Below are 14,053 nucleotides of genomic sequence, written 5' to 3' on the forward strand. Positions count from 1 at the left end.
TGCAAATTCTTCCATCCCTCTAATAATTCAACATTTATTTATTAAGTTACCTAGTTCCTAATATGGAAGTATGATTAATTGATTATTAGTTTTTGCCTTTTGTTTCAGATTCTATCAATGAAATTTTTAGATTGTTTTAGATTTTAGATTGTTTCAGATTCTATCAATGAAATTTTAAATTGTTTCATATTATTCCACTGTGTCAGATTCTATCAATGAATTTTTTTTCCAGATTCTCTCAATTAATTTTTTTTTCCAGATTCTCTCAATTGAATTTCAGATTATTTGATTTTTGTTAATTAAATTTCAGATTAAATGTAGCTGTTAAATGGCAGCCGTTGTTGCTGTGTAGAAGAAGAAAGTGTTATACTGTTATGCTAATTTTGACATGTTTCTTTCGTACTTGCAGATTTCAGATTTAGTAAGTAAAAGGCAGACGGTTTTTCTCCACTCTACAACATAGATTATTCAGCATCAAGTTGTAATGTAAGTTATTCATTAATTTTGATGTAATTTATGTATTGTTATGTTGCAAATTGATTGCTAAATATCTCTGAATATTTCTTATTATAGATGTTGTGTGATGAAAGTGAAGCGGATGAAGTCAATAGTGTACATAAATATCTTAAGGAGGATATTGAGAGTGGTGGGCCAAAATTTGACCTTTTGGATTGGTGGAAAAATAATGAATATAAATGTCCTGTACTCTCCCAATCTGTCCGTGATATTCTAGCAGTTCCTATCTCCACTGTAGCATTTGAGTCCGATTTTAGCACCGGTGGCCGAGTTCTTGATCCATTTAGGAGCTCTTTAAGTCATAAAGTTGTCGAGTATCTTGTTTGTGGTCAAAATTGGCTTCGCAAATCTTCCAAATTTAGTGTTGAAGAAATTCTTGAAGATGACCAAAAGATAGAAGAAGGTAGTTTTATACATTTAAGTTTTTTGTTATTGATTATTTCATTTATAGTACTTATATAACTCTTTTTTGTGTAGGTATTGCATTGATGTCTACTCAAGATTCAACAAATTAATCAATCTCCATTATTTGTTGAAACTTGATTGCACTTGGACAATATTGAAGACTTGTCATGGAACTTCATTTTGGATTTATTTTGATGTAATGTGTTGAAACTATTGAAGACATTTTGGTTGATGTTTTTTATTGTGGAATGTTGATTGCATATTTGTATTTGTTGGTTGATGCCTTTGATGGATTAGGGATATTATCATTTTTATCATGTTATGTTTTGTAGGTTGAAAATTTCTAAGTTTCTGTACTGTTTTCTTTCTCCCCAGATTTTCGGTTTTTTAATTCGGTTTTCGGTTTAAGGTTTTTTGATTTTTCGGTTTTTTATATAATTTCGATTTTTTTATTTAGTTCGGGTTTTTAAGTTTGGTTTTCGGTTTTTCAGTTTTCGGTTTCGCTTTGGTTTTAGTTTTAGGCGAAATTCAGTTTTTCGGGTTCGGTTCGGTTAGGGCGAAAAACTGAACTGAAACCCGAATGCACACCCTGCAATTGATGTTTCTCAATCCAATAGGTCCAGAGGATTCACTATATCTCAGGGTCTAGAAGATCATGAGTCTATCAGATATGGTCATTGGATACGCTTTTTCCGGTTTAAAACCTTAACCCATTATACTATTGGCTAGTATATAGAAGTAAGGATCGATCCCACAGAGACAAAGGTGTTAGCAAGCATTCAGAGGGTTTGGGAAAGGTCGGTTGCTGCCACGCAACTCACGGGTTAAGATTTCATTAAAAGTACTGAAGGCAAGAGAATTGAAAATACTAACTAACTACTAGACCTAAGAAACAAGAAAAAAACATGTATGCATGCATGATTCGAGAGATGACTTAACTAAGGAAAGTTTATCAAACTACTAGGTCAAGTAAAAATGTTTCCCTAAACAGTTAGACAAAGATGTAAGAAAAGGCAATGAAACAGATTTTCCGATTTAGCTACTGCGACAAATAAAGCTGCAAAAGTGAACAAACAACAGATCTGAGCCTAACTACCAACGATCTTCATCTTCTTCAGGAAATTGACATGAACATGAATGAAGCATCAAACAACGAAAACAGAGCAAACTTAGATCGGACCTCGAACACTACGTTTAAGCTAAAAACTACCAGATATGAACTACAAGGTCGAGCAAATCGAAAGCAACAGTAAAAACATCCATAACCATGCAGATTCAATTCAGTATGTATCAGATCAACAACTCCAATTCACAATCCAATCCAAACTCGACCACACCCAGATCCATATCCATCAACTCCGATTCAAACACTTCAATAACAAACCAACTCCGATTCAAATGATCTCAACTCCAAATCGACAACCAATTGCAAAAAGCATCTAAATCAGTAAAAACTAACATCAATCATCAAAGTCAACATAAATAGAAAACACAAACTTCCATAGCTGCAGAAAATAGATTCGAACACAAAAGCAGTCGTCGAGCTTCCGGCAAAGAAGTTCACGGCGAGGATAAAACGACAGAAAAGTAAAATGATTGTATCTTCGCCCCCGTTGGGACGGTGCTACACCACAGATATAGCTAAACCGACCCAATTATGCCCATAATTACCCCATTGATGCCAAGTGCGTGTGTGAAATGGGCTAACTAAAAGTGAAACTAAGGAGTGTGTGGAAGCTGGTGTAGAATCCTCCTTCTTCAAGATAGTTGCCCCTTTTATAGTTGGGGCTCAGACCCCTAGGGCACTCCTTCTTCATGATTTGTCAATTTTGCCCTCCGAAAAGGATCTTTTAGAATTTGCTCCTTGTTCACTTTTGCTTCCTGCTAGCGTTTTCATCATTTCCTTGGTCAAGTAAATTGTTGGCGCTTTTTCACTTCACTTTCCTCATTTTCGTCTGCCCCGGTTGATTTGTATGCATTTCCTGGGCCTGACAGATATTTCACGCACCTGAACTTACAAACACTTATTAGTTCACTTAAATCATAGAACTTAACCACATAATCAATGCATGAAATGAGCCTTATCAACGCGATATTGTGATATTAAACAATTGACAGCAACTATTGATTTTTTTACTTAATTAAACAATCATAGATTTAAGTTAATCATATATTCAACTAAGAATGTTATTGTCTTTTTTATTAAATTGATTATTGATAATTTCAACTAATTTTTTTATACTACAATTACTACATAAGAGTAGATAAAATAAAACTTAGCTTTTTGATTATATAAGATTGTACGTATGTTAATAAATTTTATTTTATTTTTAATCATCAATTTTGTATTGTACTTAAAAATAATATATTCTATGTATAGCTTTAAGATTGAAAAATTAATATTCCATCTAATAAATTGAACTACTTTTATATACAAATATTGTATAAGTATAATGTTTACATATATTTATATCTAAGTTATTTCGCTATTAATATTAAATATAGTACAATTATTTAAAATATTACAAAGAAGTAAAACTAAACATAAATAATTAATAGTAATAGAATATTAATATCATTAAGATATTTTTATATTGAAATTAAAATTAGAGAGAACATCTTTTTCCGTACATCAACTATCCCAAATTACATACTACTTTAATGAAAATGAGAGGGTAAATAGATTGAATTGCCCTCATTGGCCTTAAGGGTACTTTGGTCAAGAAAATATTGGAAATAGCCAAAAAGTAGTTGAATTGATATTAACTTATAGTTGATAAACCTTAAAAGATATTATGAAATGTTACGAACCAAATTTGCACATTTGAAATAGTTGGTGTACTAAAAAAGATGTTCCCTCTTATTTATATAACTATCTCTGATTACGAAAAATAGTCTTGTTTCTTTATCTTGGGTACATTAAAATAAATCTCTATTTTTTTTTATTTTTTTTATCTCTATTTATATATGATAATTTTATCTTTTTAGAATGAAAGGTGTTCATTTATTTATTTCAACTACTTTCATCTCTTACTATAACCTTTCTCGTTTTATCAAATTTGTATTAAAACTTGTATCATCCATTTTTAAAACTAACTTTTTAACAAAATTTGCTCATTTATTAAATGTGTTTATTTATTTATTAAGAATGCTTCAACCACTTTTCATCTCTTACCGTACCTTTCTCATTTTATCAAATTTTATCAAATTTGTATTAAAACATGTATCATCCATTTTTAAAACTATTTTTTAACATAAACTGTTCTGTTTGATGCTTTTACATGTGTCTCATATACGACCTACTAGAAATTCTCACTAATATTGCAGTACAATTATTCTGCCTTCGTGCATGCATCTAATGTGAGTGTTATATTGGTATTTTATATTCCCTTCGTGTTAGTTGGGTTGTTTATTTTTGCGGTGTGTTCTGTAAAAATATGTGACGCCCCGGAATTTCGTTCCTTTCGTTCGAGATAAATTGACTTTATTAGCGTAACTAATTCTCGTTTAGAAGGCATAGAATTTTCGTTGTAATTTCCGACTTTAGAATAATTAAGTATTGTTTTTGGAAGAAACAAAGTGCAAGGAAATTTACTCAAGAATAAAAGTGAAAGGATATGTTTTTATTAAATGAGCACTTTAAGGATTAAAAATACAAGAATGATGAAGATGCAAATAGTACAAATGCTTACATGATCAAAAGAGACAACCCTTTTCCTATGTACTCTATTTCACATATACATTCCTAGCCTTATACAAAAAAAAAAGAAACAAGAGCCAAGGTGATGAAAGTTGCTACTTTAGGAAGCAGGCACGGAGGATGAGGTGAGCAAGAATCCACCCTCTCTTCTCTCTCAATATCCACCTCCACAACACCCCAAATGTGCAGCCATAGTCCCTACAAAATTAACACCAAATGGGGGTATCAAAATATGACTCGTAAGTAAAGGGGAAGAGCGGCACAAGCTCAAGTAAGAAAAGGGATTAGTAGGCGAAATAGGGCAGCCCAGGGGATGCATTGTAGGGCCTGGAATCAGCCATTTTGCCACCTTCCCAAGTTTCACCAAAGTGGAAATGGTGACAAGAGAAGCAAGAAAGATGAGCTTATCTTCAAACCCAAATGAGAGGAATCATATTCTCCCCAAATCACAAATGAGATCAGCAGTGATAGCCTTCCAAGACTTGCACAAAGTAGGCAAGGAAGCCTATTTCACAAGCTCAAAAGAAGGAGAGACCTTTAGTTCAAAGTAGCAAGTATACTCCACAAAAGACGAGGAAATCTGCCTATAAATACCGCCGACAATCACTAAACGGCACCTTAAGATCAGTCAATCCCCAAAGGAATAATGGAAATGATTTCACATAGTCAACACTCTTAGATCGCATAGTTGCTGCCTTCACTCAAAAGAAATCGAGTAGAAGGGGATAGGGGAGAAGGCTTAGCTTAGGCCGAAGGGTTGTCCGGCGACGGCGGAACTCCGGGAACTCTCCGCGAGGCGACGGAGGCCGAAGAGGGAGCTGCTCTTGCCGCATCCGGCAGACGAACAGCTGGGAGCAAGGGCGAGAGCCCAGTACGCCGGCAAGGACCCTCCGTCGCGAGGGAGAAAGGCGGCGGCGCTGAGATTTGAGAATCGACGAGGGCTGTGGAGCCTCAATTTGAGGAGAAGAAGAAGAGATCAAATTGGGGGAAATCGGAGCCACCCAGGGCGAGAACTCGCCGGAAAAACCGAGAAAAACGGGAATAGGGGGCGTGGAGAAGAAGACGCTGCCTTCTTGTATTCTCAAATTGGAATTTGGAAAAAAAAAAAAAAAAAAAAGAGGAAGGAATGTGAGGGAGTTGACCGATGGGTAGGGAGTATTTTCTTATTTGGGCTCATTTTTTTGTTGTTGTTGCTTGGGCCTATTGAATTAAGTAATTGGACCAACTATTTTAAAGAAGCTGGGCCAAGAATGAATTAAGGATAATGGGCTGCTCTAATTAATAATTGGACTTTTGGGTAGAGATTCCTAATTAAGTTGGCAGTTGGGCCATTTAATTAGTTGGGCAATTCGGGCAAAATTTAACTACTTGTATGAATCGAAGATTTTAGATTGTTGGTTGGAATTAATTTAAGGCTCAAGTTGAAGCTCAATTAAGTAAATTCCGAATAAATTCCTAAGTATCCGAGGATGGAAAATATTAAAGTTAAGATGCGAAGGGCCGACCGGCGTCGCCCCACGATGCCATGGGCGGTCTTAAGAAAAATCCGAAGAAAAGGAATTAAGAAAGAGATTTTTCAAGAATCTATATATTATTAAATAAGTGCCCAAGTATTTATTTTAGAGAAAATATAATCTCTCCAAAAATTGGTAAAGGGAATAATTAAATTCTGCAGAGCAGTGAAGCCCGAGATAGGATTAAGAAAAATTCTATAAGCCGAGACTAAGATATATGTGTTATCCTTTATGATGCATGCATTCTTTTCTCAGAAAAATAATTCAAGTACCAATTAGCGTGCTACGCTATTTATTTTCAAATGATTAATTATTCAAGGGCAAGTGAGGCCACACGAGAGTTGATAATTGGAGATAAGCGTATCAGGCGGGCTTTCTTTTAATATCCAACACTATAGTGTGGATATAAAGCAAATACTTTTGAAGTTGTGAAATATCTTCTTTTCTCAAAATGGGGCTGTGATTATTTTAAAATTGTTATCATGCCATAAAATGTTTGTTTTCGAGGCATGTCTGTTGGGGCTATATGCCGAGAGTTTTGGCGATGCCAAAACTAAGTAACGAATTCGGTTCCCAATAGGACGCCAAATCCTATTCGGAATAACGTGCACAAGAGCCGTGAGCCATACTAGAGAGGTTGGCCGGCAATGGTGTCCGTTGGAGGTGGCCACCTTCGCGGCACACGATTCTCAGACATGGTATGAATTTGAAGAACTTAGACTGATCAGTCGGACTTTTAATATCACAAAAGAATTTAGTATGCTCGGGCCTTTTAAGAAAAACCCCGTGTGATACTGCTGATGGATGACAACTATACGATGTATGTTTTGTTTTCGGCACGTGTCCACTGAGTACTCCTATCCTCAGCCCTGCATGTGTTTGAAAATGTGCAGGTTGAACGTCAAGAGGAAGGGGTATTGATCGGAGACGATGTTATTAAATAATCAAGTGGATTTCTCGACGATTCGTGTCTTCATACACGAAGTCGTTTAGTAAGGACCTATTCCGCTGTACTTTTGTTAAGTGAGAATTTCAAAGTCTCACCATCGAACTCTGATTTTTGTTGATATGATGAATTATTCTATTTTGAGATCTGGTAATCAAATACTTGACTTCTATTTCGTGGTATTAATTGATAGGCCGTTCGGCAAGTTCCTTAAATTTTACCCCTTTTCTTTCCCGCTTCTATAATCCCCCTTATTAGTTGTGAATTACCCGATTTTGCTATCCTTAGCAAAATAGGGTTAAAAAATAATCGCAAAAATCCAAACATTTATCTACCCAGCCATAAGGTAGATCAGCAGCAACTCCTCCGATACGAAAATAATTATGCATCATGCGCATACCGGTAGCAGCTTCAAATAGGTCATATATTAATTCTCGTTCTCGAGTCTTGGGGATTCGATCAACAGGATAGGTCGACGTCAGAGTAGGGATAGGTAGACATCTTAAAAAGCCGGATAGGTCCTCTCCGAACCGCTTCTCTCCTCTTGGTTGGATTGATTCTTTCTTTCGTCGTGACAAAATAATAAATAGTTAAAGTAGAGAGAGTAAATTAAAAGATAAAGAATACTATAGAGAATACTATTTTTTACATTTTTTTATGTTATTTTTTCTTTTTTGTTATCATCTCTCCATTCTAATTATTTATTAATTATATTTGTAAAATAAGTAAAAAAAGAAATGATCCAATTACCTTAAACGAAAGAGTATACTTTTTTAGTGAAATTTTCTTTCGTTATACTTTTTTAGTGAAATTTTCTTTCGTTGAAAAGTAAAGTTTATGAACTATCATGTCTACCATATTTTTAAAAAGTTTATAAAATGACAAAGCCTAATAATTTTTATATACCATGTGATTGTCTTCGTAATTATCCGTAGTAATGAATTCTACTCTTTCAAAGATGCAAATCTAACATATCTGTAGAAATTAATCTCAAATCAACATAGGAGTGTGAGATGTGAGAAATAACAATCAATCTCATCCCTTGGATATCAAGATCTAAGGGATCTTACTTATGTAATGTGTCGCTAGAATATTTTTATCTTTTATTTTAATTAGGAATAGATATTTTATAGATAAAAATAAAAAAATAAAAAATAAAAATTTAAGAAAATACCGCTGCGGCACCGCCGTCTCGTCCGCCGCCCGCCACACAGCTCCACCGGATACTCCGCTATGCCCCATGCGCTGCAGCTCCCTGCGCAGTTGGTCTATTGTTGTTACTCTAACAATTTTATCGTATTTTACGCTAACAATATAATTGGACATAGCAATTTATAGTGCAAAACATATCAGTTCTATTTAATATCAATATAAGTTTTAAAATTAACATGTTTTAGTAATAGTTTTATCATATTTTTACAATAACATAATAGTTTTATCGTATTTTTACACTAAAATATTTGGATATAATATTAGTTTATACAGCAAAACATATCAGTCTCTTTAGCATTAGTAATATAAGTTAAAATACTACTCCATATAGTACTTTTAGAAAATGAGTGAAGTAAGCAAAGTCACAAATGGTCCCTAGTTTTGTACGCAAACGGTCCCTAAATTTTAAAAATATCACGGGTAGTTCCTGAACTAAGGTGTAATCATATTTCACTATTCATCACAATTTTGCATCAAAAAATACCCCCAAGGCATGCAGGTCATTTTTGGACTTTCGTGATATTGGATATGATATTTTCTCTATCTCTCTCTAGTGTTGGATATAATATTTTTCGTTTCACTTTTTCAATCACTTTATACCAGTTTATCTTTCTTTCTTTTCCTCTAAAATTTTTAGAAATTAAAAAAGTTAAAATAAAAAATACCAGTATAAATTTTTAAATATATTAATATTGTAGAGTAAGCACATCAAATCATATTATCACATGTAGGTAATCCACCATAAATCCATTTGTTAAAATATTATTGAATAGACACACCAAATCATATTATCATATGTGGTATGTATTCGTCATTAAATATTTTCTAGTATTATGGATCTGTTACCGTTTCTGTTTCTATATAGCAGGACACCAAGTTATATAAATAATGCTACCAAACACTGGTTAAGCCCACATAACTCCCTCCTGTACATGGGCTTCATCAGGCCTCTACCAAACCGGGCCTAAATGAGTAATAATTATTAATAATTGGAGAAAATTAGTGGAAGTGATAAGAAAGCCATTCGGAACATTCTAGAAGCCATTTCTCGTCGTCTCTCCAATCCAACCCCCTCTGTTCACTCCACTATAAACCCCATTCTCCGATTTCTTCTCCCCCAATTAAAACACTAGATTCCTCTACCCCCAATCAAAAAAACCCTAATTAATCATCCATGGCCGACGATGCCAAGGCAAAAGGCAACGCCGCCTTCTCATCCGCCAACTTCGCCGACGCCATCCGCCACTTCACCGACGCAATCAACCTAGCCCCAACCAACCACGTCCTCTACTCGAACCGATCCGCCGCCTACGCTTCCCTCAACCAATTCTCTGAAGCTCTCTCCGACGCGGAGAAGACCGTGGAGCTCAAGCCCGATTGGGGCAAGGGCTACTCGCGGCTGGGCGCGGCGCATATCGGCCTCCAGAGATACAACGACGCCGTTTCCGCCTACAGGAAGGGCCTCGAGATCGACCCCAACAATGAGCCTCTCAAGTCTGGCCTCGCGGACGCCGAATCCGCCCTAGCCGGGAGCTCCAGGCCTCGCCCCGGCCCGGGGATGAGCCCGTTTGGTGATGCTTTTGGGCCCGAAATGTGGGTTAAGCTGTCTAGTGACCCTACCACCAGGGGATTTCTTCAGCAGCCCGATTTCGTGAAGATGATGCAGGATATCCAGAAGAATCCGAACAATTTGAACATGTATTTGCAGGATCAGAGGGTTATGAAGTCATTGGGGGCTTTGTTGAACTTGAAGTTCCAGGCGGGGCCGGAGCAGGAGGGTGCGGAGGCCCCATCGGCCTCGGGTGATGGATCGCCGGAGAGGAAGTCGAATTCGGAAGCTGAGGCTGTGAAGGAGGATACAAGGAAGGAAAGGGAAGCTGAGGCAGTGACGATATCGGAAGAAGAGAAGGAGAAGAAGGAAGTGAAAGAGCAGGCTCAGAAAGAGAAGGAAGCTGGAAATGCTGCGTATAAGAAAAAGGATTTTGAGTCGGCGATTCAGCATTACACTAAGGCCATTGAACTTGACGATTCCGACATATCATTCCTCACTAATCGTGCTGCTGTTTACTTGGAAATGGGCAAGGTACAACTTTCTTTTCACCGAGTATCTGTCAATCGTTTATGAATTCTCTTCTTAAATATGAACACAATTATATCAGATGAATATTCATTTATTGCTGAACGTTTAGACAGTAGACTGTCTTTCTATTTCATGTTCTCTCAGTCAACTTTATGGGGCATGTGTATAGTTTTGCTATTGGTTAAGTTCTAATTTGGTGAAGTTGCAAAAGATGTTTGCATTGTCTTCTGTATACCTGTTTTCTATTTGGATGCTTAAAACTGTGGCATTTGCATCCAGTGTTCTTTTTTCTAGGTTTAAATAGTCTTAGCAGTGGCAACATTTTGCTCAACCATACCCACATTTTGACCCCCTTATCTCTCTATTGTTTGATTTCATTATGCCGCTCCACCCATCATCTAAGATTTGTGCAAAGGACTAAGGACTAAGGGCTAATCCCGTCCTTTCTTAGCATAAAAAGGGAAAAGTGCATGCTAGTGAAATGGTGAATACAAATTCATTAATCAACATATGACTAGGTAGAAACTTATGACTTGCCTTTATATTCCTTTTGAAAACATCCTATTCTGATTCGTAGATTGCATTTCTGTTAGCATGATATATTTCACTTCGTCTATCATCTTTTGTGAATGTGAGATTTTTTAAGATTGTAGTTCACATTTTGCTCTTCAATGGTTTCATAAATAGAATAATGTGAACCTTAACTTATTCTTTGCTTTCCCATGAATTGTAACTATACATATTATGGAAAAAAGAAACTTATCTTATTGTTTGCTGTCCCATGAATTTTTATTCGAATTTTAGAGTCTGAATACCTTTTCTTCACTCCTGTTTCAGTTGCAGATAGCCACTTTTTGTAGTTTAATAACAGTAATGTAGAATTCTTTGTGGTGGCTTTTACTTGTGTAAGCATGCACTGCTGATGAACTAGTGCGAACCTCAGTTTACATTGAGTATAGTGCAATGGAAAGAGATGATATGAACAGTTGATGGGTGACTTTTGTGAATACATGTATAACGCATGTGAAGTTAGGATATGGATACCACCTACCTGCTGTTATTGGTTTGTTAAATCACCCCTACTAAGGATGATATTGCATTATCAAATATTTTTCTTGCTAGATGTTCTTATTCAATGCTCTACTTATTTAGTACTCACTCTGTTCCATGTTAATAGAGTCGTTTTTTATTTTGGGAAGTTTCAAATTAATTGAGTCATTTCTATTTTTGGCAAAAAGTAATTTTCACTTTTACTTCATTCTCTCTTCATCTCTCTTACTTTTTTTCTCTCTTACTTTTTCCACCATCCATTTAACACTCTATTCTTAAACTCCGTGCCAAAAAGAAATGCTTCTATTAACAAGGAACGGAGGGAGTATCATTTTAGGTTTGGTTTTTTCATTTTTCAGTGCTGAATCCACTTTGGTCAATCTTTATCTGATTATCTCTTTTAGTATGCCTTGAATCTGTATAGTTTGCCGCTAGCCAAACGGGGGTATATAACTCTGTAATCTGAATACAATCTGTTCTCCGTTTTCTGCCCGTGGATGTAGCCAACACAACGTTGGTGAACCACATAAATTCTGTGTCACTTTACGTTTCTGTTTTTGTCTCGATTACACAATTGCTCTATTCTGTCACAACAATCTCTATTCCATTAATTAGGGCTGGGGAATCACTTACTTCAAAAATTGCTAGTTAGTTGATATTGTATCTTTTTATTTTTTATCTCCGCATCATAGGATGTTGTATTTGGTCCAGCATGGGTCTTATAAGGATTACTGAGATGGGGAGGTCTAGTGGGACCTAGAAGGGTCTCCTGTCTACATAAAACTTGGTGCTAGGACTAGGAACTAGCTTCTTTAATTTGATGAGACATTATAGCATATGATCTTCCTACTTAGGTGGTATATGGTCTTCTTTTGAGTGATGTTTTGAGATCACTGTCTTTTACTCTGCTACTTACTTAAAGCATAGTCATAATTTTGGTCTGATACCATTTTCCATAATCAATATTATATTCAGTATGAGGACTGCATTAAGGATTGCGAGAAAGCTTTTGAAAGGGGTAGGGAACTGAGAGCAGATTACAAGATGTTAGCAAGGGCCTTGACGAGAAAGGGTACTGCCTTGGCAAAGATGGCCAAGTGTTCTAAGGATTATGAGCCTGCCATTGAGACATTCCAGAAAGCCTTAACTGAGCATCGTAACCCAGACACACTGAAGAAGCTCAATGATGCTGAGAGAGCAAAGAAAGAGCTTGAGCAGCAGGAGTACTTCGATCCTAAAATAGCTGACGAGGAGCGTGAGAAAGGTACTGTAGCATTTTCTTCCTTTTCGTTTACTCGTCTAGAAATCGTGTTGTGCTAAGTGTTATTGGCACGAAATCTGTAGGTAACCAGTTCTTTAAAGAGCAGAAGTATCCAGAAGCTATCAAGCACTATTCGGAAGCAATAAGGAGAAACCCAAATGATCCAAAGGTATTTCTTTATTATCACAACCTTTTTATGTAAGACCTACAAACTTGGTTCTTTCGCTAGGATATACTAAAGATTGAACTTCCAGGCATTCAGCAACAGAGCTGCTTGTTACACAAAACTTGGTGCAATGCCCGAGGGGCTCAAAGATGCTGAAAAATGCATTGAACTTGATCCGACATTCTCGAAAGGTTATACCAGGAAGGGTGCAGTCCAATTTTTTATGAAAGAGTACGAGAAAGCGCTGGAAACATACCAGGAGGGTTTGAAGCATGATCCTCAGAACCCGGAATTGCTAGATGGCATAAGGAGGTAAAAAGAAAAAAAATATGTATTTCCATTTTTCTTAGATTTTTGGTGTATATAACCTCACTGTGTTTCATATTTATTACATTGAGTTCCTACCATGTTTGTGCAGATGCGTGGAGCAGGCAAACAAGGCTAGCCGTGGAGATTTAACCCCTGATGAATTGAAAGAGAGACAGGTTTGTTCTTCATCTTACTCAGTTGCAATTTGGCTGTGAAGCTGGAATTACAAACGGGTATTAATTACTACTATTCGTTTTAGGCTAAGGGAATGCAGGACCCGGAAATCCAAAACATCCTAACTGATCCAGTAATGAGACAGGTACGATAAAAAGTTGATCACTTCTTGTATTGGTTTTCTGTTGATATGTTGTTTCTCATGCGTGATTTTGTTCCAATAGGTCCTGACGGACTTCCAGGAGAACCCAGTCGCTGCACAAAAACACATGAAAAACCCTGGTGTGATGGACAAAATACAGAAACTTGTCAATGCAGGAATTGTTCAAGTAAAATAAACCAAGCGCTAAAGGAAATGTGCATTTACAGATCTTCGTTGAAAGAAAACAATTGCTGATTGGATTAGTATCTTTTTGACATTCTCATGTTATGGTGATGATGAAATTTTCTCTCTGGATCTCAAGAACATTGCTTCTTTGGTTGTACTCCGGTGCTAAATTCATTCTATGCCTACAAAACCGTTTGAACCATCATCTCTTGACTGTGTCTCGCGACTGAAGTCATCTTTTGTCAATCTGATTCCCTTTTTTTGCTTATAGGATTCACTGTGTTGGTAAGATTGTTTTGAAAATTTATATTTTGGTGGGTAATGTTTGATATGTTTTGATGCATTGGAACATGGATGGATGAGCTATATCTAAGTACAAGTTACATCTGCAG

General features: G+C 36.3%; 1 protein-coding gene across 1 annotated transcript; it reads left to right on the top strand.

The window, feature by feature from the left end:
- Window positions 1-9,334: 9,334 nt before the first annotated feature.
- LOC121743671 (hsp70-Hsp90 organizing protein 3-like) lies at window positions 9,335-14,027 on the top strand. Its single transcript, XM_042137001.1, has 7 exons — window positions 9,335-10,376; window positions 12,399-12,687; window positions 12,768-12,853; window positions 12,939-13,162; window positions 13,269-13,335; window positions 13,419-13,478; window positions 13,558-14,027. Exons 1-7 carry the CDS (start codon window positions 9,468-9,470, stop codon window positions 13,669-13,671), a joined length of 1,749 nt encoding a protein of 582 aa, XP_041992935.1. The 5' UTR covers window positions 9,335-9,467; the 3' UTR covers window positions 13,672-14,027.
- Window positions 14,028-14,053: the final 26 nt, after the last annotated feature.

Source organism: Salvia splendens, chromosome 8 (genome assembly GCF_004379255.2).
Source record: "Salvia splendens isolate huo1 chromosome 8, SspV2, whole genome shotgun sequence".
NCBI classification, from domain to species: domain Eukaryota; kingdom Viridiplantae; phylum Streptophyta; class Magnoliopsida; order Lamiales; family Lamiaceae; genus Salvia; species Salvia splendens.